A 27184-nucleotide genomic window follows, 5' to 3' on the forward strand; every position below is an offset into this window, starting at 1 on the left:
TTAAAAAAGCGAAGCAGAGCCTGGGTGTCTGTTAGTTCTTTTTACCTTTAATAAAAAGAAAACTAAAATAAAAATCTCAACATAAAAAATACATGGCGAAACAATAGACTCTTAAATGATTATGAGAATAATCATGGTCGCAATGATGATACAGTAGAATAATAAGAAGTCACCATAATAATAATAATAATAATAATCAGAAGCATAATAATCATAGATCTATCTGTTCTGGTGTCCGTCCCACCAGCAGAAATCACTTCCTGTTTTATAGACATTATGGTAAGCATCGCACAGGCCGGGGCGTGGCACTTGTCAAAATATTTTCACACTTAGCAAAGTTACCCCACATATGCACGACAAAATAAGGACAGAATCACAGCTCGTACGATTCACAGCACTGCTTGGAAACAAAATTTCAAACAAAGGAATTCAAATCATGCTCCGAGTCGGCTTCTTCATCTACGTCTCGTTTTAGGGTCGCAGCTGTAACGTTTGACTGAGCTAAGGAGGGAGGGAGGGTGGGAAGGAGGGAAATTTGGCAGTTTTAAAATTGAACAAAACAAAGTTCAAGTTGTGAAACCCCGACAAACAATTTTAGGGAAAAATAAATGTTAACATTCTTCTTCGTCTTCTGAAATAAAACGTCTGCAGTTCTGCGGGGTTTTCGTCCAATGAAAGTGCAGTGCTCGTGTTCATCTGAAATGTTGATCTGTACGGGGATTTGGGGCCAAAAATCATTAACAAAATAACATTAATAATAACGATAATAAAGCCTAGAATAAAAGCAACAGATTTGGAAAGCTGGCGTCTAAAACCTGAAGTCCTTCACATCGTGTCCGAGTTTGGATGGAGGAAAGAAAAGAGATCACTTAAATGGTTTGATGGTCTTCAGAGGGTAAGGCGGGATGTTGGTGAGGTGGATTTAGAACGGAAACACTGGTGCTGATTGGTTCATTTTGGCTGTCATGTTTCTCATGGCACCCTAAAGTTACTTCCTGTAAGTAAATGTGCTTTAAAAACTGTTTAAAAGCTTCCAAAATGAGCTAAAGTTTCAAAAGAACGTGAAGAAGAGCAGCATGGCTGCACTTTGGACCACAAGATGAAGCAGAGAGTCAATGTGCAGCTACTTTTAAGCTGCTCCCTGTCCGACCCACCAGCAGAAATCACTTCCTGTTTTGTAGACATTATGGCAAGCATCACACAGACCGGGTACTCGCCAAAACACCTAAATCCAAACTCTGGACCAGATTTGAAATCGAGGTCCAGCAAAGACTCACAGCACTATCGTGGTACTACACAGCACAGCACTGCCTTTACTTTCAGTTCATTTGTCTTCAACACGACTGCCTTGTGGTCTTTTTATGCATGTTTGTTTTGATGCTTTGGTTCATTTTGGACTATTTTAAACAACTTCAGCTTCTCAGGTTTAAACATTTCCTTTGGCATCAACCTTTAAAAAATAGTTTTATGGTTTCATTTTTAGATCATTATGTTTTGTTTCTAAGAGGAAAAAAAAAAGGTCACATACCAAGAATAAAGGTGTGAAAAACATTTCAAAGTGAATCAATACTGCTCATTACCAGCTCGGCATTTTTATTCTTGGTCTCTATGAGAATCTAGCAAAGCAGCTTTGCGTGATTCAAAGCTCTAAATAATCCTTATCTTGTACTGAGCTCTCACTTCCACTTTAAGACAGCTTTCTTCTGATTGGCTGCCTCTGGTCAGAACATGAGATGGTTTCTGTGTCCTGAGATGATCATAATAGGGACATCTGCTCTGTGTGACATCATACAGACTGTGAGTAGGAAAAACAAAAAAACTGAGCATTTGGCTGCAGGATTACGGATCATTGACCAATTGGTTATCAGAAACTTCAACCATGTTTAATACGAACATTCACAGGAAATAAGTCAAATTTGAACAGGTCAACATTAAAGTGAGTAAGTCTGTTCACTGTCATCAGCATCTTTCAATGTGTCAAACAAAACAATAGTGGGATTTAAGTAATCTGTGTTTGATGGTCTAGAAATAACTGTGAAACTGCCAAATCCCGGACAAACCCCCAAATATTGTATCATCACAGTACAAACTAAACAACAGTAAAGGCCACAGAAATATTTGTTACCAGATTGGAAATAATTCCAGAAAAGAAAATGGTGACAACATTAATTTAAAATGTATCTTTGCAATCTACACAATAAAATAAAGAGAAGCTCTCAAGGATTAGAAATTATAAGAATATGTGGTTGTTTTATTTTATTAAAAAGTTAATATTAATTTTAAAGTTATACTTACTAAGCAAAAATATTTAATGGTTTATCCCCTGAAACTAAAATGTAAGACCTGAACTTAGAGAAAAATAACACCACGCAGTGTTTCTAAACTGACACATCCCAGGTTTGCCCAAACGTTTTAAACCAACAATTTTTCTTTTTAAAAAAGCTGAGTTCTTGTCAGTCACCAAGGTTCATAGATCATCGTGTTGGCAACAGTGAAACCTTAAAGGCACAGCACAGCTTCCTGTGATGACTTAACTCTGAGGTGAAGCTTCATACTAACTTCATCTAAATGCTTGTTCAAAGTGAGTTTGGACCAGTGAGTGAAGACAACAAACCAAACAACGAGCACCAGAGTTTCCCTTCAATGAGCTGACAATGGTGAGTTAAACCGGCCGCACTGAGTCTCAGACCGTTTCTATTTTAACAAGCAACAAGAGAAACAGACTTTAGCATCAGTTTTGTTGACTTTAACTGTAAATCTGGAAGTGAAATAAACAGAAACAGATCAAAGAAAGGTAAAAAACCTATCCAGTGACTCGACCTCCAAATCCAGTCCAAAGTTCAAGGGAAAAAAAAAAAAGATTCCAGTGTGACTAAACTCGAGTGTTCTTTAGTTCCATCAGAGAAAACTAAAACAACCCAGGATATAAATTAAGAATCGTGACTCTCAGTGATCAGGCCTCCTGTACCATCGCAAATTTATATGCTTTGTTTTTAGCTTCAATTTGTTCGCTGTCACATTGTTGCAATTACACGTCTTCATTCTCTTAACAAACAACAGTATTCAGACAAGTACCAGCTTACTGTTGAGCTTTAACAGGATCAAACCAAAATAAAGAGTTAAATTAGCTCCACTTACGGAGAGGGTGGATAAAGTTTTGGTTGTCGTCTTTTCATGTAATTTCTTAAAAAGCAGGATTGCAAAATGATCTCTGGGATCTGAATGAAGTGTCCGCACTGGAATGTTTTTTTTTAATAATTAAAAAAAGCCGACAGGACATGGCGAACGTTTCTGAACATGGACGACAGTTGGAGCAGGAGGAGAGCGGATGCTGGTGAAATCGAACTTCAGTCGCTTGTAAGACTTCTCTGAGTGTGTGTGTTTGTGTGCACATGTATTTCCTCTCGCTGCAGCCACCGCGAGAAAAACTATCTACAGGATTTACTCGAAGGAAAGCGGCGATCACCACCGAACAATTTTTTTTTCCAAATATATATTCTGTTTGTACAGGACGGTGATCGTCGGGAAACATTCAAAAACAAAGCGGACGAACGCTGCTGATTCTTTAGCTTCCTGCTTTCTATCTCAAAGCCCCGCCCACGACAAGCAGCAGAGGTTCCCATCCACAGTGCCAACATCTGTCCTGCAGCTGCTTAACATTTAGAATTTCTAGCAAAAAAGAGAAACGAGAGACAACAGATGGAGAAGACGGCGGAAAAATGGCGAAGGTGGCGTGACGAATGGCTGAAGCAAGAGAGGAAGAACACCACCAAGCCCCTCCGAGGCCTCCGTCCAAATATACCCTCATCCATCCCTGGGGAATGTGAACAGTGTGTGTGTGTGTGTGTGTGTGTGTGTGTGTGCGTGTGTGTGTGTGTGTTGTGGTTTTGAAGCGAGCATATGAAGGGGTTGGCGAGCTCCTAGCAGTCCTCGTCCTTGTCGTCCACAACACCTTTGAGCCGGAGGCGGGCGAAGTCCTCGAAGACGAAGTCGTCGTCCTGCGAGATGCTGCTTGAAGAATGAAAAGGACGAGTTTTATTGTGAAAGGTTCCATACAGCCCTGTTTGAATCCAGCACCAACAGCACGTCACATGTGTGAACTGAGCATCTGTGAAGTTTTCCACCTCACGCCGGGTTTGTGACTCTGCCGCTGCTGCAAACGGCTGCAGATGTGTCTGCTGTCATTTCCTGAAACAGACGGTAGCTCCTAACCCTTCAGCATTAATGATGCGCTCACAGATTCAAGATCCACTCGTCACGTCTCGCAGCTCTCACAGGAGAAACCGTTCACGTCCATGGATTCATTTTACAGACGTTTTTTGTTTCCTTAGGATTTTTAAACTTTCGGGTATTGAACACCGACAGCTGCTCCTTGTAAGGGTCAGTCAGTTCCACGTTATGGCGTGCTGTAGTTCACACATGCTCAGTTTAATCAGTGACGTTATGTTAGTGCTGGTTGCCATGGTTTCTGTTTGTATGTAACATAAAACTCAGCAGAAGTCTGGAAACTCACTTTGTGTCAAACTCTATCAAATTGGTGTCGATGGGCGGGTCAGTTTCTGGCACAGCTGAAACACACACACAAGCATGTCACACTGCCGTTTCCATGGAAACTGATGCTCAGTGCCATGGTGAATCCGCATACGAGGCTGCAGAGACTCACCTGACTGTGGGCGGGACGCCGGCGGCTCCGGAGGTTTAGGATGCATTAAGATGAAGGGCAGCTCCACCGACACGTCCCTGGAAAATAGGAAGCACGGCGTCATTGCAGCAAACCCCGCCTCCTTCCTTTTTCCACCAACAGCTTAAAAATGTCCTGATAAATCTGCCCATTAAATCTGCCCCACAGCTGATAATTAACTCACTTCAGAGCAAACTGACTACTGAGTGACAACAACCACCTAGAAACCCATGTTAACATTAAACACCAGGCTGTGGTTCCCCCACATGAACACTGAGGCTTTCAGTCCCATTTACCTCTCCAATAAGCCTCGCAGCAGCCTGCAGGGAGGGGGGAGGGCACACAGAAGAGGAGGGGGGAGAGGGGGACGGGGCGGAGCCACACAAAACGCCAAAAAACACAGAGAAGGGAGGTGAAATGAAAAGCAGGAGGCGACAGGTTCACAAAAACCTACAGTGGAAGCAAACACAGTGAGGAGCAACGACAGCAACGAGCCAACAGGGTGGAGCAGGAAGCAGGAAGTGGAGGCCGAGCTGCACCTGCAGCTCTTTCTGAATAAAACACCCGAAAAACGAGAAAATCGTCTTTAAACCAACCGTGAAAAAAAATGAAGAGATGCTCAATTTAGCACCACCGCCAGCCGCCCTCAGTAAATATCGCAAGTCATGTGACTTTAAAGTCCAATGGCGAGACAGACAGTAGATAAAGGACTACGGTCCTAGACAGATGCTGAGGGGCTCATTAAGCTCTCACAGGCTTTTATTGTGAAAGGATGACTTTGTAAAGCCTCCCTCAGCTGACTGGAGTCTGAGCTCAAGCTCTGGCCGTATTTAAGCTTCAAACAGATTCACGTGGTTTTTGTACGTCTTTAAGTCAAATATGATCCAGAGACTCGCTTCACACGTGTGGCGTTTCCATGTAAACGTGGACAAACGTCAGACCGTTGCGTAGGAAACGTTCAGGTGCAGCTCGGCCTCAGGAGTGACGTCTGGAAGATAAAAACACCTCCAAACTTCACTGATGACAGCTACAGGAAACAGTGAGCTGGAGAGGACAGGAAGTGATGTCAGCAGAGTGTGTGTGTGTGTTGCTGTACCCTCCACGGGACACCACCAGCTTGACTTTGACTCTGTAGGACACCAGGATCCCCAGGACCTCCTTGTTGGTGACGTCCTTCACACTGAAACACACACGGAGCACTGTGGTCACATGACCATGCAAACACACCTGTGTGTTACACCTGTGTGTGTTTGTGTTTTACATGGTGGATGAGGCCAGGTTGGTGTCTTCATGTTTGAGCTTCCCGTCCAGAGCGAGTCCTCTCTTCTCTCTGTTCTTGTCCAGTGTCGGGGTCAGAGTGTACACCTTGCAGAAGGTGGAGCTGGACGACACCTGGTCGCTGTGGAGACCAGACGCTGCTGTCAGGCAAACCGTTCAGGTAAACCCCGCCCCCCCACCAATCTCATTAAACAGGTGTGAACATCAGTGACCTTTTGTCACTGGTTTTAAACCAGCTCAGATTGGTTAGCCTGGTTAACTCTATCACATTTTCATTCATTAACTTTGGTTTAAACCAGTTTAACCAGCATGCAGGGACAGGGACACTTACTCTGCCTCCAGCTGAGCCACGGGACATTTATACTGGGCAGTGCTGAACAGGCAGATGTCTGCGTACTGACGCACTGCGGAAGACAAACAGAGGAGGTGTGACTGTGATAACAGGACGGCGTGCAGAGAAGCGCAGAAAAAGAGTTGAGAGATGCGTACCGGAGATCTTCACCCTCTTGACCGTCTTGGTGGAGTTGTTGGTGACGTGGACGTTGACGCTGATGGGCTCGCCGTGATAATACAGCTACACACAGAACACCATTATTAGCATAAAAACAAAGGACTGGTTTGTGGGTATCGGGGCTGTTTGCGCACCTCTTTGTCCAGAGATGCCTCCAGGTGCAGGGACCTGTCGGACATCAGGAAGCTGCGGGTGGTCTCCACCATCGGCTGAGGACCAGGCTTCTCCGGAGCGTACTGAACCTTCCTGATCACCAGACGCACCGAGTTCCTGCACACAGCACAGGCTTCAGCACGGTGATTCCTCTAGCGTTCACTGGAGGCTGGCTCACAGTATGACACACAGAAGAGCCTCTCTTGTCCTAAAGTAAACACTGAGTCTGACATTTTACTGCCTCTGGTAGATTACTGTACTGTGAGTCTACAAAATAAAAGCCCCGCACAGAGCCTGCTGGGGTACAGGCTGGCTTTGGACTGCAATGAAACACAGCAAAAGCTTTAAAGTGGACCTTTTATTTCCTGTTCCACTGGTGGGTGTTCATGTTTACACGACCAAAGCTAATCCCCACTCAGTTATTTCTGCTCTGGGTTTGAACTCCACGCAGCTCCTGAGTGAAGCTTCCCGCAGGTCTGAACTCACCTCTTGTGAATCTTCTCTTCCATTGACTTGGCACAGAAAGCTCTGATCTCAAAGTCAACACCACAGGCCTGCAGGAAGAGAGAGAACAGCTCAGCGCCACCGTGTTTATAAAAACGCCTCAACTGTGCTGAGGCGCTGCGAGCGCAGCCCTGCTTTTTCCCGTTTTATAAACACACCGTCTCTCTCTCTCTCCGCTATGAGCGACGCTGGAACAGCTTCAGCTAAAAATCAACGGCGTGTTTATCGGCCTGTCTGAGGCGGTCGTTACGGTAAATCGTAGCCTGTCAGCGACGCTCCTCACAGATAACCGACTCCATCTGACTCCCCGTTTAAAACCAAACATGTCAACGCTGGAAGAAGCTCCTGAACGTCAGGCTGTTAATCAGGAATAAAATAGGTTTCAGGAGCCAAAATGTGTGAGACAGAAAAGGTTTGCACGTCTTCAGGCCTGAAGGACACGCTGCACATCAGAATGCTGCATTTGCAGAAAGAAAAAAGGCAGTGATGGGAACTGTTCCCTCACTAACAGGAAACAAGTTGTTTAGTTGACCGAGCGCTCAGATCCACTGCTCCGCTGTTTCAGGGCCTGATCGGGAAACATCAGCCGACGCAGAAAATCAACAACTAAAAGCCAGGAAGTCTGCAGACGCACGCAAACTCGGCGACGCTTCAGAGTCGAACACGCAGCTGCAGATCAGAGGAGGGTTTGAATATTCATCTTTGTACAAGCTGAAGTAACCTGAGCGGAGGAGAGCTCAGCCTCACACCCGTCTCACATTCAGGTTTTCAATCTCACGACAGTAAAAGGCTGCATCATCATCTCGTGCTGCAGGTGGCTCCACCTGTCAGCTGCAAAGGTTATGCTGCTGTTATAATAATAAGACACATTATTATTATTATTATTATTATTATTATTATTATTATGATGGATGTGTGCAACTGGTGGACCAATCACCGCTGTTGTCACTAGTTGTTTAACTGTTAAAAGTTTCATTGATCCCTGGTGCTGGTAAATTATTGTCCTAAATGTTATGCAGCCATCTGCCACCAGATGGCGCTTCATGAATCCTTTCATGTTAGCTTTTGTGAACTCTATTAGAATGAGACCACAAATCCCAGCAGCAGAAATGAGCTTTCTCCAGGAGGTGGACGGGCTGTGAGTGGAGCTGCTACTCTTGCACATCAACAGCAGCCAGCTAGGGCTGTCGCCTCCTGGGTCACGTGTTCCCACTGGGCATGTCCTACTGGGAGGAGGCTCGGCGTAGGCCTGGGCACGCTGGCCTGGAACACCTCGATGTTTCCTCGGATAAGCTGGAGGAAGTGGAGGGAGGAAGGTCTGGGCTTTCCCACTTCAGAAGAAGCAGAAGAAGAAAAAAAATGTCGGGACGATTTATGATTTTGATAAATGCCGAACAGCGTGGACCACTCAATGCACTGTTCTCCCTCAGCTGTAACTTAAAATCTGAGTGTTTTAGTTTCAGACTAGTTGGTTAGTCTGATTGTTTTTTCCTCGTTTCGCAAATAAGAATCGAGTTGCCAGGTTTTATAATTCAGTTTAAATTCCATCAAGTCTTTAAAGGAACCTGATCTAATAAACCAGACTGTGGGGTTTAAATCTGACTGCTGTTAAACGCCTTTAAAATCTATTTAAACCTCCTCTGAACGTGACATGGGCATCCACCCGTCTGCTGACCTGCTGTGGAGGAACCAGATGGGTGCAGCAGTTACTGGTTGTGCCGATGTAGCGTACTGGGACGTGCGTGGCTCGCCGTCCGACCCAGAGAGCCCGCTCTGCTCCGACCCTGTGGGCGTCAGCATTGTCCTGCTGAAACAGCTGCAGGGTGGGGCGCTGAATGCAACGTGAACAGGGCGGAGACCCTCCGTCAGACTTCCACAGAGAACAATCAGATCAGAGATGGTGCTCCAGCTCTGAGATCATTTACTGGACCTGAAAACTTCTCGTCCTTCAGTTTCAGACTGAACTCATCGTTAAAGCATCGAGTTAACGATCAGAAGCAGGAGGCGGTGCTTTCAGCTGCTCCCTGAACTCGCAGCGGTCGCCACAGCGGATGAATGGCACAGCTTTTCCACCGGATGCCCTTCCTGACGTAACCCTCGCATTTACTATGTGACCCCCTGAGGCCGGCCTGTAAATCCCCTCGGGCAGGCGGGTTTGGGTGGACCCAGACGGAGATTGATATTTCAAACTGAGGCGTGACGGTTGGGAACAGCTAATTTACGACATCCGTGCTCTGCCGTTTCACAGCTGGGGGGGTTCGGTTACCTTGCCGGTGTCCTCGGGTCCGGGCTGTAGAGTGACTGAACAGGGGAGATTCTGAGGAATCTGGAAAACAAGAAGAAGAACGAGAACGTCAGAATCACAGTTTGTTCATTCGTTGTTTCCACACCACAAACTCGGAGCCCGTTTTTATGAAGCTTCCCACAGAGCGCCGACCTTTAAACTCCCAGCAGCCCTGGCTCAGCTCGACTCTCGTAAAGAATCCGAGGCTCCCATAGAGCTGAGATATTTTCTCAGACGTGCTTTATCGAGTAAAATAATCTGTGCACATTAAGAGTAAACGCCAGAGAGCTGAAGGACGTCCTCCCTCATAAATGCCCTGCTGAGGAGGTGTGATGAATTTAACCCCTTTCAACCAAAAAGTTCCAGGAAGGTAAAAAAGTGCAATTAAATTTCCACCGTATGTGAAGGAGGAGGAAGCCAGAACAAATGAGTGTAATGAGCGACTTCCTGAGTTCCTCAAAGGGTTCTTGATCTTACAGGGAACTGCGCTCCGATGGAAACGCCCTTCAGTGTGTCACTTCTAGTCTAACAGGAAGTCAAAGTCTTCCTCATTTGCATCTCCTTGTTTATTTCAGGAAGCTGGCGATCAGCAAACATCACGAGACACGTCTGACGCTCGTCCTGATATTGACGCCGGGCTGAAGCAGCCCGAGGAAAGAGCCGACAGACGAGGTCAGCGGGCTATAAATGATCTGCTTTTTCAGGCCACAGCAGACGGCGTTCAGACACTAATGGATGCTGGGTAAACACAGGCTAATGAACTGATGACAAAGATCAATGTGCTCATCTTTAAATGTTTACATCGAGGCCCTGAGCTCCCACCTGGTTAAACAGCTCCGTTCTTCTTCTTACATATTTTATACATCTTGCACACGTGCGGTGCAGAAAGGTTCGATAGTGCGCCGTGCAGCTGCAGTTCCTCTAATCACCAGCAGGGGCTCCAGCAGTGAGTCAGTGCCCACAGACTCACATGGAGCGTATTTCACTTCAAACACCATATAAAGACGTGGCGTCTTCACCACGAGCTCCACCCACGGAGCCCTGAGGAGGAGCAGTGACTCACGGTGAAGTAGAAGGGGTGTGCGTGCTGGCCGAGCTTCTTCAGCAGCCTCTCCTGCAGCCGGCTGTTGGGTTTCCGCTCCTCGGGCACCGGAGGGAAGGCCTGACGCCGAGAGAGAGACGACAGTGAGAATGTCCGACCTTTAAAAGTACTCAACTTTCTGCTCAGGCGCAGGCTGATGAAGCTCACCTGGAAGGTGGAGATGTACAGATCCTTCCGGAAGGATAGACCGAGCACGTCCAGGTCCTCGCGTCCATATCGAAACGCACAGGTCAGCGTGACGAAGACTGTGGGGAGGAAGAAGAGGCTGTTTGCAGTTTAAATGAGTCATTCATTAAAATCAGGTTTAATTCAACAATAAAACATTAAAACTGTTAAAAATCATCGACACAGCAAAACAGCGTCGTTACAGAAGAGGTGAAGTGGACCTTTGCTGCTCTGCATGAGCCACACTTCAAATAACCTTACAGCTCATGCCGAACATGACAGAGATGAAGCTCCTCCCCCTTTTCCCATTGGCTGCCCTTTGCAGCTGAACAACAGGACTTCTGACATCTCACTGTGACATCACGCAGGTCCACGAGTGTAAGAGACTGTGATAAACTGGTTGTTTAGAGCTCACAGTGATTATCTGCACAGCACAAACTGCCAGCAGTGGAAGAGCAGATACGACAGGAAAGCAGACGCAGGATAAGAGCTGAGCTGCGTTCTGGGTTTTGTTGGGTGATGTTTGTGTAGCAACATTAAAAACAACGTTCAGGCAAACAGTAATTTATCTGTTTTTCCAACTACTGACACAGTCAGAGGTCCAGAAACTGCTTATTATGTAAACAAAGGTCATTCTGCCTGTTTTGTATTCAACGTTTCTGAAACAGTTGTTTAACAGTAAACAGACAAAAATGAGACGTTTGCGTCCTTAATAAATGAACGTGCTGAGAAATAAACAGGAAGTTGTTAATCAAAGGCTTCAGCTCTGCACAGAAAGGTCAGCAGGAAGTTGATGAAACAACACGAGCGCAAGGCTTTTACTCTCGTTTATTTACACACGGCAACAAGTCGCTGCACAGTCGGCTTCAGCACACTCTGCCACATGATTGGCTGATGAGACATTTGCTTAACGTTTAGATCTTGCAGTGAAGTCTCAGTGTGTTCCTGTACATGTGTGCAGGTGTTCTCGCCTACCTTTCCTGTCCTTCAGGTACTCTGGGTCGACCAGGATCACGCCATCTGTTGGCAGGAAGGAAGACAAACAGTCACGAAGGTCACCGGTTTACCTGATCAGGATCTCTGACTGCTGTAAATACAGGACTGCACCACAGCAGCTGTGCTCCCTAAAAACTCCAAAACAAACACAAACGAGTCCAGACTCACCGACTGGGTCCACGTGGTCCAGGTGGTCCACAAAGTCTCGCTTTCCCAAGTAAACCGTCAACTGCACAGACCAATCACAGGATTAGTTTATTTAATCCAGATGTGTGATCACAACAGCTCAGTGAAAACTGGATAAATCCTACTGGAATAACTTTGACCTCTTCTCTCCCTGATCCCCACACAAAGATCACCAGCTCTGTGCACACGTTTGCAGACGATGTGCTGTTAATAACTTATTTATAAACTGCTGCTCTCTGTATTGTTTCCCAAGTACAACAATGGAAGGTTTTTGGTTTGGAGTACAAAGGCGGTCACTGGCTACAGCATCCAACCTTCCAGAGAGCTGCTGCAGGACGTTGTAAAAACACCTGACACAGGTGGAGACCAGTGTCAGGTTAACTTCCAGGTTATTTCTCGGCCAACCTGGAAGTTAGCGACCCCTAAGCCAGAAGTCCGGGAGAAGGGACGCTCTCTAATCGAAGTCCTAAAAGAACAGAATCTGCTAACAGCATGCAGCGTGTGAGCTCATGTTGAACTTCCCCATCGACAGGAAGTTTAAAAAAGAAAAATGTAACTATATCAAAGGAGTAAAGCAGGATCTGCCCGAGTGTTTAACCACACTGAACCACAAGCTTCTGACAGGGAGTGAATTTAGAGGCAACAGTAAAGGAACGACTGCATAACACTGAATATTAATCTTTATCTCGACTCTCTTCTTAACAAATATTTAAATTAAAACTGGATGAACTGGTCACACTGGTGACGTCCCAGTTTACTACCTGACTTCACTGTGGAGCTGCTCTGCCTGCTTCATCTTTGTCACATAATGAGTGCTTTGCGTCGCTCCCTTTGGCAGCTCGTTTTTCTGCCCTTACGTCTGTATGTTTGCTTTTAATCGCCCTGATTCTATGATTGTGTTTTTACTCTGTGTTTGAGTGAAATGCTGCGATCTGAAGGGTCAGTATGAACAAAGCTTCATGTTTTAGGTGGCAGAGGGAGAAGAGTGCTTTCTACTGCTTCCTCACAGTGTCAGATGTTGCAGAACAAACTCGTGGACTCACCTTACAGTTGGGGCTCGACTTCTTGAAAACTCTGAGAGGTTTGGGAAGAGGAGACAGAGAGGAGGAAAGAAAGAGAAGGTTAGCTCGTTTTTTCTGGCTGAACCCTGTTGCTAAACGAAGAGCGCTGCGGTCGATTCAAACAGGTTTTCAGACCCGCTGCAGCTCATCGAGAGCGTGTGGGTGAGACAATTCTGTGAAAAATAACCCGAGGAAGTGTGGCAGCTTCCTGCTGTGTCGAAATAAACAGTGGCCTTGTTTGAAACCGATGGTTGGGGTGGGGGTGGGGGGGAAGTGGTTTTGATGAAAAACAGTGTACATGACCTAGGGTTATTATGGGATGTCACCGCACTGCTTTAAGAGGGAAACAGGTGGATGTTAACCAACACGATCACTTAAACTACTCGAGTCCAAGTCTGCGTGATGCCACTGAAACTTTTACAAACCTTTGAACCACCAGAAAGACGCCGCAGGATCTCAACAATCATTACAAGAACAGCTGAACACACCGACACCAGGACTGAGTCTAGACCTGAGCTGCAGCTGAAAGAGTGAGGCTTTAGCGTGGCTGCAGTTTCACTGCCAAAACACAAGGTGGCAGCGGACTGCCCATTTCCCAACTGATATAAAAAAGTGGTGGAAGAGAGAAGAGAAGCATCGAAGAAAAACTCATCTCCTAAAACCGGTCCCAGGCGCAGCTTGGACCCACGATCTTGATGGCAATAAACCAAAGTAAACTTCGGCCCCTCTTCGATCAGCGCCGCCTCGGATCACTTGCAGTCCAGCACTACTGGGTGTGTCTGGTTGTCGTCACAGCTTTGCCGGGTTTCAAAGATGGTGGTTTTGATTTTGGTGAGCCTGATGCTCACTGAGTGATGCTACTTACCAGGCATGCAGTCTGATGACATCACATTTTACCACCTGCTCAGATCGCTAAAAAAGTAGCTGGTACTATGACCTAATGGAAAACCCTGAAAGGTGAACCGCGGCTCTTTTGACAATAACCTGCAGAGAGAGCACAGATGGACTAAACCTTCAGTTTGTGACCGCGGTCTTCGTTCTGCTCTGCAAACACAAACCGCAGCAGACCAAAGTTTAACCTCGGACAATGACGGAAGTGCCAAAAGCATCCTGCTCACAGTGATGAAGCTCCACCCACTCTGGTGTCCTGCCACAGTGCAAACCAGAAATGCCACATCCCGTGTGTTACGCTGCTTTTCACGCTGCTGAATTTTATCAGTCAGCTGGAAAAGGACGCCGCTGCAGTTCCTTTAATGTCCACTTGAGGCTTCAGAACTCAGTCAGACCCCACAAGGTCTTAAAATCTCTAACTTTTCATTTTCTCCATCATAACAACTGCAGCTAAATGTTTTTAGAACTCATCAATTTGAACTGCATCCAGTTTGGAAATTAGGGGCGTGGCCTCTGTGGCTGACAGCAGATGGCCGTTTGGAGTCTTTTCAGTCTAGTGATGTGATGAAAAACCACCACAGGTGCCAACACACCGTGAAAAGCTGAACTCATTTTAAGGCCTGAAAACCAAACATGCCCACAGTTCAGCAGCTGTGTGAGGAAGCACCGAGGCTCTCAGCATCTGTATGAAGCGGTCACTTCCTCCAGGCCCTCGCCGCCTCAGACATCATCCTCTGCCAGGACGAGGCGCTGCTGTCCTGCTTCACAGCAGCTCCTGCTTCCTGTCACAGCCGCTGATGCTTTCCACACTCGGGTTAAATTTAGATCACTTCAAAGCATGAATTAAAACTGATTTACAGGTTTCTGCGGCTCCGATTTTTGGCGCTCGAGGCTTATTTACGACTGTGGTGTTTTTTAATCTGCAGCTTTGAATCCAGAAAGAACAAAAACACGTCGTAATGAGCTGCAGATATGAACCGCACGCACAGCTCCACGCCTCTTCAGGCCACGCCGTCCCAGATCTGCTTCCCAATTAGGGCCGATAACAGCAATCATTTTCTTTATTGATTACCCTCAAACACCACAGCAGAGGATGGTCACAGCTTCTCGAAGCCAGAGGCGACTGATGTCAGACTAATAATCCAGAAACTGTTTTATTTAACAGAGTTGAAGAAAGCGTTTAAAATGTTACCATATATGAATAAATTAGAGTCACTGTGGTCATTTTGCTCATTCATGCACAGAAAGTTATCCCAGGTCAGAGACATCAGCTGTTTCTGCTTTTATTTTCACTTACTGACATTTTACAAGAGCGAGATTCACTAATTGAGACTGTTTACTAATCGTAGCCTAAACCTGGTGCATTTCTTTCTCCTGGTATTTACACAAACCTGCTGAAAATGAAGCTCGACTGCTCAGAACAAAACGCTCCAAGTGACTTTTTAGGCCAGAATCAACTAATTATTCTACACTTCAAACAGGAAACAGGTGGAACTAGGGCTGGGCGATATATCGAGTTTTTTAAAAATATCGATATATTTTCATACGAGATATAAGATGTGACAATATCGTTTATATCGATATAGTCTATGTTACGTTATAATTATACTTGTGGAGCCGCAGGTTTGCCTCTCTTTCGTCCACTTTTGTCTCTACGCAACGTTACTCGGCCTCGCCTCTCCTTCACTGAACACAACTCCGCCTCCCCCATAGCTTCACCTGCAGGCAATGACAAGATGAAAGCGGAAAATCTCCGTTAGCGAGTTACCGTGCGTGGGGCTGGACGGCGTCAACGTGTTAGCGAGCTAACCGCGCTAACGAGCTAACCGCGCTAACGACATGCAGCCAGGAGGGGCTGCACGGCCTAAAATCCTTTCATTTTCTCAAAAATCGACAGTGCGCCTTATGTATGAATTCTGGTTGTGCTTACTGACCGCGAACCGATTTTATGTGGTACACAGCGCTCGGCAATCTGTCAAAAAATGTTTTAATATGACTTTGCTAAGCTACGGAGCTGCACCGCTTGATGGATTGTCGGAGGATTACGGCTACCGAGGAGGAGCCTCGCGGAGTGATACGTACTGTGTGTGTAAGGACCACAAATGGCACCTGTTCAGAGACGTGGTGCAGCTGTGAAATCTGTCTTTGTTATTATGCTCAGCGTCTATTAGTTTACATTTTGACTGCACAATTGTGAGCTTTTTGTTATGCACAAAAACAACATTGTTTTCTTTTATTTATGGACCATGATTATTTAATAAATGCTGATAATTTATTTTTGAGTAATTTCTTCATGTACATCTACGCTGTATGTAAATAAAAGTGCCCGTGTGACATCTGGGACACAGTGTGACTAAGAACTCTCTTTTTGTTCTTAACTTATGGCTTTAAAAAAAAAAAATCGAGATATATATCTTATATCGCCATCCAGCTAAAAAATATCGAGATATGAATTTTGGGTCATATCGCCCAGCCCTAGGTGGAACCAAGGCAAGCAACACGGCGCCGCGGTGCAGCGGCTCACACGTCCACCTGTGTCGGCAGCTCTGCACATCCAGCCCAAAGAAATCTCATTTCATTTTCAGGAACGATGACTCGACGAGACGCAAACGCTGCAAAGGAGGAAGGGGGCAGACATGGCAGGGTGTGAGGACTATAATGGGCCTGCGTCCGGTCACGCGTTTCCTGCTCCCGTTGGTCAATGTTGGTGGCCACAGTCCCCAATAATGAGGTCAGTGTGTAGAAGTGGTCCCAGGAAAGCACAACAAAAAAAAGACTAAAGTGTGTGTTTGTTGCTGCTGCACACACGACTGTTTAAAGACACGGATGGTGTTTGGACTGCTGACGAGTCTAAATTGTCACTTCTGCCCATATTCGTCTGCTGCTTCTTACTAATAAAGTTATTTGGTTCAGTGAGGCTTCAGATATGAAATAAATGAATACATTTTGTTTCCTTTCAGGAGCATTTTTGTGACTTCACCGTCAGAAAACAAACTAAAAGCAGGAGGAACAAGCTGGAGCTAAGTGGGTCACCCTCCATCCCAATTATCTGAGAGCACGTTTTCCAAACTTTGTGCCAATACCAGTTATCAGCACCTTGCAGAGAGGCCCACAGGGCTGCCAGATCACACCACAATGATGGCAGCAGCCTGCCAGCGCCTCTCAAACCATTACAAATCACAGCAGCACGGCTGGAGCTCATCGACTTATTTTAGCTGCTGCTAATTTCAGCTCGCTGCCTTTACCTTTAATTCCACCTTAAACTCTGAGTTTGTGTGTCAGCTGAACCACACAGTGGACCTCTGGGACCACGGCTCCTGTTAGCGTCATGGCCGCTCATTGCTCGCCCATCAGCCGGTTACTGCGGGCTGCTGTAAGAATTGGATAACTTGTAAGACCCTGCATCATTCTTTCTTCTAATTGGTCAGCTTCTGGAAGCCTGCTGAGGAGCAGACGGTGGGCTTGTGGTTTGAGTGTGTTATGGACCAGTATTTTAACTCTGAGCTCTGCAGGCAGAGAAACTAGGAGGAGAAACTCGCTCGAGTCCTCGCAGGATGAAGTCGTAAACGTCCCTCTGCGCTGCTAACCTTAACGAACAGCAGGCCTGTTTTGTCCTCGACTCCAACGTTAAATCTGAGGTGATGAAAGGCCCTGCTGCGCAGATATAAACACGCCTCGTCCTGAAATGCTTCCTGGACTGACGAAGTTACAGCGACAGTGTTTGTGTCCAGGCTGAGCAGAAACACTCGTCCATCATGGAGTCCGGCTGTAGTGCTTCAGCTGAGCGTCGCTGCAGCTCCTGCGATTCATTCAGCGATCGCTGCATTTTTATTCTGTGGTCTTTATAATTTAGGTACCTTCATATTATTGTTATTATTTTTGCAGTCAGTGGGTAGAAATGGTTACATTCTGGAGGACATGTTGGTTTCATGTTAAACTGCTGGTTCTTATTGTGGCTGAACGAGGTAAAGAGAACCTCTGTGGCTCGTTTCCACATTTTTATTCTGGGACTGCACCAGAGCAGTTTTACATGAGTCACAGTTCAGAAATAATCCTTCCTCTTTACTCTGAGCCTGCTGCAGTCCCTTTAGTTCACCCTCCAACAAGCTTTCATCTGACTGGTTAACTTCTGGAAGCCAGCTGAGGGGCAAACAACCCCCTTCATCCTGGCTCCAAGCATAAACAGATGCTTTGGACGGTGGGTGGGGCTTCTGTGCTTCTCTGTGACTTCATACAGATCCCAGAGTAGAAAAAAAAACAAGCGGTGTTTAGCGTGCTGCAGACACCGAGCTCGTGTTTAATATGAACAGGAAATTTAAAAAAAACTCACTTTTGGTGTGATTAATAAACCAGGAGGATGACGCACTAATGAGTTGGTTAAAATGAATACACGCAGATGTTTCAGCAACGCTTCAAACCCATCAGTGAGACTTAGTGTGGCCCCAAAACTCAAATATTCTCATTTGTATTTGTGTCAGAAACAGAGAGAAGCAGCAGCGGATGATACGACCACGTGAGGCTGAAGCTGGCGTCGAGGGAAAGAGATCCCGTAAACAGGAGAGCGTCGCAGCGAGCGCTTCCACCTGCAGGGGGGAGGCCTGCAGGGACGGCGCTCGCTCAGACAAACAGCTGACGTGAAGCTTCATGTCTGAACATGAACTGTTGCCATGTGACAACGGGATCGTGTTACCCAGCTGCTGGTGTTAAAAACATTTCAGATGATTTGAAGAGTCTGAGTGCAGATTTTCTCTTCTTAATTGTTTGTAACCAGAGAACACTCAGAGCTTCAGCTGCTGAAACGGGAGAGCGATGGGCTTAGAACGGCTCCATGCACCAATCTGAGAGCTGGGAGTCTGCAGCCATAAACCCTACATCTTCATCCGATGATCTGCAGCATGGTGCAGCATCATGCTGGAGAAGGCTCAGCATCACCAGCGAGCTCCTGGGAGGGGAAAGGACTGCAAACCAAATTGAGCAGCTTTAAAAAGCTCCAAACGACACAAATTCAAATTCATGCTCCATAATTTAGGCAACTGTTTTTTAACGAGCATGAACTTGTATATAAAACCTAACGGGTGACCACAGCCGCTGCAGTACCTGTACAAGCAGGTGGAGGACAGGAAGCAGGTCGGACCGCAACACGAGGAAACCAGGTTTCCTCTCGGTCACAGTTCAGTGAGCGGCGGCGTCTCGTGCTGTTTATTAGCCAAACACTCAGAGCAGCAGGAGCGTGATGCTCGCTGCGTTTCACCCTCTGACAAAACTTCCTCATGTTTGCCGGACGCCACCGTCGCTGCACTTCCTCTGCAGCGCCTGCCGCCCACAGACACTCGCGTTTCAGGGCCGCCTGCCTCCACATGCATGCCAGCCTCAGTTACACCTTCCTCTGGATTTACACCCAACAAACACAGTTTAGTGGCAGCAGAAATAATCCCAGGAACAAAGCGCACGAGCAGGCTCTTATTGTGGCAGTTCAGCCCGCCCTTCCTGTCAGGCCGATGCCTTCAGCTGAGTCTGTAACGATGAAGCTGCAGATAAGCAGGACTCAGACTGGTCTGACCACCGGAGCAACGAAACAGGGTGAAAGTTAAATTTTAAACTCTGCAGCTGAGCGAGGAACCAGGAAGTTATTCTGCAAGACTCAAACTAGACGTTCATCTTCAGGCTGTTTTCTTCCTCTTTCAAACTGCTGATTCAGATTAAATGACTAAACTGTGGGCGGTTTTGCAACTGTTTTCATTAGTAATCAGCCAATTAGTCGAACAACTGCTCCTAGAAAAACTAAAATTAGTGCAGAATGAGGGGAGAAAAGTGATGAAAGGGAGGGATTTCTGCGGCTGGTATTAAACTACAGACCTGTAACTGAGCTTCAGACACAAACGCCAACACAACAAACCGTCTGTGTCATTTTCTGAGAGTCAGATTTGACGATTTGATGTTTTTGTCAAAAAATATTCAACAATAAAGTGAATATCTGAGCTTTGTGCTGAGGATTATTTTCCTTTAAATGTCCTGATCCAGCATCAGTTGCTCCTGTTACACCAGCAGGAAAAAGTACTGCAGTATCTGCTGTTTCCATCCCCTCAGCGCTCAATCAGCTCTGCAGCGAACAGTTATTTTTATCACCAAATTCATGTTTATGTGACATAAGAATCATTTTATTGTTTATAAAATGAATTAAAAATGTATAATTTGGACACTTTATGGAGCCACTAAGGCCCGAAACACTCACAGCTTATTTTTCTTCATTGCTTCTAAAAAAAACACAAAACTTTTATTCCGATTAATCTGAAATCGATCAGCGTCGCTCCAATGTTGGAGCTTCAGGCCGCAGGAAGTCCCTCAAAATGAATAAATAAATATTGCAATTATGCCTCCCATTAAATATTTACGCCTGGAGAACGAAGCGGAGCTTTAAAAAGCCATATGGGATGTAAGCATTAAAGCTATTCTTCATTTCCTGATATTTCTGATCAGCTTTTATCATTGGCAGGTCAAAAATGGACTTTTTGCGTCTTTTTGGTCCTTTTTAACATTTACCCTGAAAAAACCCGACGTTAGAAACATTCGTGTCTTTAGCGGCGCTCTGAACGAACCAACTTTGAGGTCACATGTTAAAGCTTCATATAGGCCATCGAGTCGGACTCTTCCTCTGCCTTTGAGCACAGTCTGACGCCCTGAGTAAGAAACCTGCGGTCGTGTATATATTAGTTGGTTTTGAATTCGATTTCTGGGCGTGTGAACATCTCCAGCCGATGTACGACATTTCACACCTGGTCGGTGTTTCGTACGTTTGTACAAATTAAAAGCAGGATGAAGAACAGGAAGTGCATCACTGTTTGTTTCCAGCTAAAAATAACACAACCAGTTTTTTTTTTTTCAAAAAGAAATGATTTGCTTGCATTTGCATGCAGAGCAAATACACACTGCTACGTTCATCTGTGTCTGCAGCATGAAGAGGGTCAGGCCTGGGTCAGCCATTTTTGATAGTAATAAAAACAACAACCAGACATGAATAATAATAATTAGACGTTTGAGCTGTGACAATAATTCCAGACATCTAAACTTCACGTTGAGCACAAAAACAGCTGCAGCTTTGAGAGCACGCCAACCTGTTTACACGAAAAATGTGGCAACAAGGGACAAAGTCAGCACCAGACTCCTCTTACAAAACCAGCGACTCTTACATGAAAACAGGGTCGAGTTTATGCAACGCACCATTTCCGATATGACTAAATACATTAGGAACACCAAAGTCATGCAGCAGCAAGAACTAAGCAGCTGAGCGAGCTGTAAACAAGCAGCTCACGTGTTTTGTGACATAAAATTGCTGTTTTTGTGAATGAGTCTGGTAAAGCGTGACGGCTTCACGTCCTTGACACAGGTGTTGAAGATGATCTCAATACAACAGCCAATTAAAACGGATTCTTTTAGCTGTGCAACACCTGACACGGTAAACAACTGGAAGCAAAGCGTGAAATAACAGTTTTCCTGAGCCGTGGCCTCTGAAGGAGAGGCCTTTTTGTCTTTAATGTAACACACAGACAAAATATCAGGATGTGCTTGGTTCTAGCTGGGCTCGTCGCTACACCTCGCAGCCACACTTACTAATCTAGTCGTACAAGACTCGAGGAGAGAAGCTTCACAGCTGTCAGTACAAAAGGTGAAAGGTCAAAGAGAAAAACTTTCCACTGCTGGCTGGTGTTTTGCAAACAGGCGAAGTGCCACAGAGCCACTCGACATGCAGCTTCGATGTATAATCTGTTAACAGCAGCTCGAGCGTGAATGTCAGTGAGAGCCATTTCTTCAACAGCTATGACGTTGGTCTTTCCTCCTGCCCGTTTCCTCTCCTCCCAGTTTTCCACCTGCTTCCTAACAGGAAGTAACTGGCAGGAAAGAAAGTTAAGTTGCAAGTGGAATGGGCTGGGCTGACTCGCCCCCCCCCCAGTTAGAGGAAAATCCATCAAAAACAGCGGCGATGATCAGCATTTTATAGCAAAAAGCTGCTACACATGAGGAAACGGATCGTGTGCATGAAAGCTGTACATCCAACAAACCTTGACCTCACAGAGGAGAAACAGGCGGGATGGATGTAAACAGCCTGAAGCAGTCAGCACTTTAATGTCATTTTCAGCAGCTTACATGTGCTGGAGTAAAGGAAAGAGCTGAACCTGACTTTAAAGGCCCTGTATTCCTGTCACATTACAACAGGACGGGGTCTGATGAGCTGCACAAAAACATAACAGTTATTCCTCATCATTAGTCTTATTTTTGTGTGTTGGATTAAGGCAGTTAAGCCCTCTGGGTCTCTTCTGTTAATCGGAATCTGCAGAAGAAGGAATAAAGGCGAAAACACGGGAAGGAACGCTGATCCACAGCAGTGCTAACCCAATTAACTGGGGGTGTAAACACACAAGGGAAGGGGGGCATCCTGAGCTTTATCGAAACCACAATCACTTTGTGTCGTTGTGCTGTGCCTACACACCGAGTAGATCGGCCCGAAACAGGAACCAGAACTCACAAATGTCCGAAAACGAAACCTCCACCCTCTTTAAAACACATTTACAGCTAACTGAACCTGCGGTACCAGAAACCCGAAATAAGCCCGTGATGGAGGTAAGCGAACCTAAATAGCCCACCAATACGCTCCTTCGTACCAAATTCCATTCAAAAACACTTCATTTTAACATTTCGCCCCTGGTTAACGAGAATAAACAACACTCTAATATTTCACGTTTCATAAAAGCTGACTGTAAACATTGGAACTGAATCGAACAAGAACAAGCTCCATAATTTAAACAAATCTCGAGTTAAAATGCTGTTTTGCAGGTTACATGTCGATACCGCCCACTAAGGTTTCAGCGGTCTTTTACTGGACAAACACCGTGGGAATTCCTCTTTAAAACACCCAAATGTGGTGTAGAATTACACGAATATGGTGCCGGTTTTTTTTCTTTGTGCTAGATTAAGCGGTGGGCATTAACAGTTGATCATTTTTGGTGTGCTTTTCAGTCAAACGGAAACGTTAGCGGGATGTTGAAAATTGACAGATTTCTGAGCGGACGCTGGAACGCCGTCCCTTCCACCACAGCCGCGGATAGCTAACCCCACCCTGCTGTGCTAACTTCGCCTCCTGCAAACGAGGTCATCGCTCTGAGAGCTCCGGACCAGAACCAGAGGGCTCGCTCGCTGGTCTCGGCCCGGGTCTAGCTAATTAAGCGGGTAAATCTCTGATGCTCGAGCTGAGAGGAGAAACTCCTCCGCCTGGGCCACTAGCACGGCTGCTAGCGAAGTGCGTGAGAACCGACGCTAACCCGCAGCTAGCCGTTTATAGCCTAGCCGTCCTACCTGGTGCCCGCCTTGTCCCCCATCTCCTCTGCAGGCGGACGGCAGGAAGATCCCAACAAAATGAGGCCGGACTCGTAGGTGTCTTGACTTTAAAACGGAGGCTTTTCTTCAGGCTGTTCCCCTCACATCGGCGCACAGAGAACTAGTTAGTATGGTAATTTGATTTAGCGCCGCCTCGGCTCTCCACTGGCTTCCGCAAAGGCAGCAGCTCCCCCTCCCCTCTGCGTGTTTGTGCGCGCTCTGCTGTCTCTGTGAGGACCCGCTGCGAAATGAAACAGCAGCGGGCTAATCCAGCTGCTTTACAGGCTGACCGAGGGTTTACTGCTGCTTCAAGGTCCATTCATAGTTTGGCATAAATGATTCCTAAACTGCGGTGCAGCGCAGACATGCTGCTACCACCGGCCATTCAATGGTAAACAGAGCAGGAGATGATTCACATTAAACAGCCTGACATGTTTAAGGTTCACCGCAATCCAGGGCCGTAGTACCCACAAGGCTTCAGGTTTCCCGGATCCTCAGGAGCCCCCAGGAGTCCTCCACATTATGAAGCGATACAGAAATCAGGGAGTTGCTGATCTTTACTGTAGCTGATGTTTTTTCCCCAATAACACACCCGGAAACACAGTATGACAAAAGTACCAAACAGACGTAATTTTTTTTATTTAAAAAGATACAAAACTCCGAATGACTTTTTCCCATAGACGTCTACATGATCACCAACCACATGGTTTTAACTTGTCCGTCATTTGAGACGTGATGTCCTTACAGACTGGTCTGCAACCGTTTGGCAACCGCTGGTCGGTCGTGAGCGAAAAGTGTATTCCCCAACTCATTAGCAATTGCTTTGGTTGCTAGCAAGTTGCTGCAATCATCCGTGTGTCTGCAAAGCTGTGAAAAAAGCAACACAAATAGAAATGTCGAAGATTCACCTTCAAAGTGGAATTTGTGCCTTCTGACACATATCGGCGTGGTTCTGAGCCATCACTTGTACTTTGAAGGCGACCCTTCTCTGATTTGCATCGCACTATTTCAGGTTTCACCGTCACCACATCAGTAATTAGCAAAGCGTTTGCCCACAATTGGCATCTTCCATGCAAACTACAGGCAACCGAAGCAACCACAAAGACGTTTTTGTCGCAGCGTGCTCTTTGCAACCGATTTCACCAGGCATACGCTAACAACCTCCAGGAACCGTCACCAACTACTGAGGGAATACATACTTTGCCCTAATGTGTATCACCTCCAATATTGCAGACCACTCTGGAGGAATGCAGACTGACATCATGTGACAAGCCTCTAGGAGACTGGAGGTCTTTTTATGCAACCACAGTCATCGCCATCTATTGGTCTTCAGGTAGAACACGGGTTTAAGACACGTGCTTCATTTTTCCAACCTGTTCTGCTGGGCTTCACCTCAGCTTATCCGAGTGCCTGACCAATAAACTACACGGTTTCAGGCTTTACGGAGCAGAGCCCACAGACTGAAGCAGCGAAGTCACAGTGAGTATGTTCAACCTTCATCCAGAGGCCACGGTCGGAGAAAAGCCTTCAGGGCTGCTCTTGAAGGAAGCCCTTTTCCACCACTGCAAAAAATGCTACTCTGCCATGTAATCTGTAAATCACAATTTTGGGCTATCGTCTTCAAATTTGGACTTATTAAAACAACATTTCTTGAGTTACTGAGTGTCAGGCTAACCCTAGTTTTGAGTTATTAGATTGAAATTTAAATGTAGTGTTAAAGACGAGCTTCCATATTTCCTCCATAGATGTTAATGTTCTTCTGAGCCGCTGTAGGAACAGTGTTTGCTCTGTAAAAGGACATGCAGGCGTTTGCCCTGTGACATCATTGCAGGACATTTGCAAGTTAAGCCTGCAGCTTGTGCAGTTAAAGATTAGATGTTGTCACCTCGTTCCAGACTTAACACGCATTTCACAACTTCAAACTATTTTGTAACTAATTTCTGATATTATCAGCTGCAGAACACCGAGCATCAACTGGGATGTTTCATCATTTAAGTTTCTAACCACGAATGCAGGCGTACAATAAAGCAACAACTTATTTCTTACGACGCAGGAATTTGTTCATGTGTCACTTTTAGAACATTTAATCCCAAAATAAATTAAAAAATGGTCTGGATGAGCTCATCCAGGTAAGTCACCTGGATGACATCTTCAGTTTCAGCTGACTGCAGGTTTGTTCAGTCACCGGTGCAACAATCACCGGTGCAGCATCACATAACATGAGATCTGTCTTATGATGCAGACTGCCGTGACCTGTTTGTAAGGAGACCTGTGGTCAGCACAGACTCTGAAAAGTCACCTGGATGAATGAAAAATAGATTTTGCTGTTGATCCTGTTTAATTTCTTGACATATCAAACACATACCCACTGTTAGCTTGTTGTAAAGAGCAGATAGCTCCGTAGGAAACATGTTGTTTATACCATATTTCTATTAATCTTATTAACACACTGATATCAGTTAAAGTTTGATGCTTAAGGCTGCGTACTTTCACTCCAGGCTTAGTCTGTTGGTTTATTGGCTTCGGTGCATTTTAGGAAACTTTCATTCATCTGATAAACTCTCTGCTCTCAGACTAAAGGCGATGTCACAGCAAGAGCAATGGGAAAACCCCACTCCCTTCTTCTGGGAAAGCATAATAAAATTATAGTTATTTGAACTAATTGCATTACTTCAGAAATTCTGTCCTTAGATACACCAACAAAATTTCCATTTTATTGAAAGTTCTTATTAATTACCAAGGGAATAACAGCACGCCACTCATATCTGGAGGTTTGTTACATTTGACACTGAACAGGCGGCGCGCTCGAGAGGAGTGGAGTCACAGGTCACGCATCAAGCATCGCCAAACACTCACTCGGTTTTCGAGGGCTTCATAATCCACTTAACACTAATTGGGTTGGAATGGCACTCCATGTGGCGGACCCTCCACGTGAACACGAGATGGTAGCTCAAAGGTAGCTCTTGTGCTGCCTACATGTGCTAACAACATCTGCTTTCAACGGTCTCTCCTTGCAGTTTCTGCACAACATGAGGTTTGGATCAGAACGTTCTTCATTGGACTTTAAGGACTAACACGTTTATTTGAAGCTAGACAGACACTTTACTCGATTCATCTAGAGCTAACAGTTGGTTCTTTGTGAACAGAAATATTTTATCCTGAATAAGCCCCAAAAGTTGGTTTTCTAACAGTGAAACCAGAAGTGCCTTAAACTGTATTCTTTTTAATGGCCACCAGGGGGCCAACGACTTCTCGTCCTGTGGACCGTTATCTAACCTAGTGGGCCGTGACGGTACTGCAGGTGTCATAGAAATTCAGTTTTATTTTACTTACAAAGTACAATTACATATTTATATTAATTTATGTGAACTTGAAATGCAGGAGAAGTTTGTGTCCTAGTGACAGATGGGTCACGTTAGCCTTAACACTTTGCATATAAACTGCCAATGCTAATGGGTAACATTAGCAGTTTATAGCCAACAGACTGATTTTGAATAACATTGTCATGTAAATGCTTCACTCTCTCACACTTTGATCAGAGTGGAGGTTTGAGATCGGGATTTTCTGGTTTTGCAGCACTCCTGACTTTGGGAATCGCTGCTTTGGAGAAAAAGCTTTAACAGCTTTCTTTACGAAGTCATTGACTTCTGCAGAGTAAGACCGGTGACCTAAGCAGAGGCTTCGTCACATGTGCCAAGCTGGTTTCGCCCTCAACCCCCACTGATGGTAATGACCCATACCAGCGACTGTCAGGATCGACTCCAAACAGGTTAAATACCTAGGACTCTCCTGTTTTAGAACTGAAGGAGCTCCTTGGATGAGACGTGACATGTGACATGTCTTTACAAACATAAAGAAGTCACGCTGCCCTCTTTTTTCCCCAAACTTTAGGACTAGCAAAGACAAACAATGTCAGATTAAACCAGTTAGCTCCTGAACATCAGCATGAACAGCAGGTGAAGGAATTCACTAGTTTAAACTTGAGGAAAAAGAACACAAGAAC

The 27184-nt window shown here is 45.6% G+C and overlaps 1 protein-coding gene across 4 annotated transcripts; it reads right to left on the reverse strand.

Annotated features, from left to right (window-relative positions):
* Positions 1-25: 25 nt before the first annotated feature.
* On the reverse strand, positions 26-27184 carry LOC102300600 (arrestin red cell). 4 transcript variants are annotated; one of them, XM_005949791.3, is made up of 17 exons: positions 23161-27184; positions 12904-12934; positions 11843-11903; positions 11654-11698; positions 10661-10758; positions 10475-10573; positions 9394-9453; positions 7110-7177; positions 6605-6740; positions 6449-6533; positions 6291-6363; positions 5943-6080; positions 5778-5861; positions 4978-5001; positions 4664-4740; positions 4514-4568; positions 26-4008 (listed from the first exon to the last, which is right to left on the reverse strand). In XM_005949791.3, the coding sequence occupies exons 1-17, from the start codon at positions 23181-23183 to the stop codon at positions 3921-3923; spliced, it is 1245 nt and encodes a 414-aa protein (XP_005949853.1). In that variant the 5' UTR covers positions 23184-27184; the 3' UTR covers positions 26-3920. The 4 variants fall into 4 exon arrangements, with proteins under 4 accessions (XP_005949853.1, XP_005949852.1, XP_005949856.1 ...); XM_005949790.3 differs by having other exon boundaries at positions 26-4011; XM_005949794.3 differs by lacking the exon at positions 4978-5001.

The sequence above is a fragment of the Haplochromis burtoni genome, unplaced genomic scaffold (assembly GCF_018398535.1).
Source record: "Haplochromis burtoni strain Fernald_Lab_line unplaced genomic scaffold, NCSU_Asbu1 Contig_688, whole genome shotgun sequence".
NCBI lineage: Eukaryota > Metazoa > Chordata > Actinopteri > Cichliformes > Cichlidae > Haplochromis > Haplochromis burtoni.

Excerpts from the sequence above, each read along its gene's own strand:
- LOC102300600 (XM_005949790.3), bottom strand. The coding sequence starts at position 23,183 with ATGGGGGACAAGGCGGGCACCAG. Across the intron at positions 5,862-5,942 it reads AACCTGGCCTCATCCACCAT|TGTGAAGGACGTCACCAACA; the intron begins GTAAAACACAAA and ends TGTGTGTTTCAG. Across the intron at positions 4,012-4,513 it reads TTGATAGAGTTTGACACAAA|CAGCATCTCGCAGGACGACG; the intron begins GTGAGTTTCCAG and ends TCATTCTTCAAG.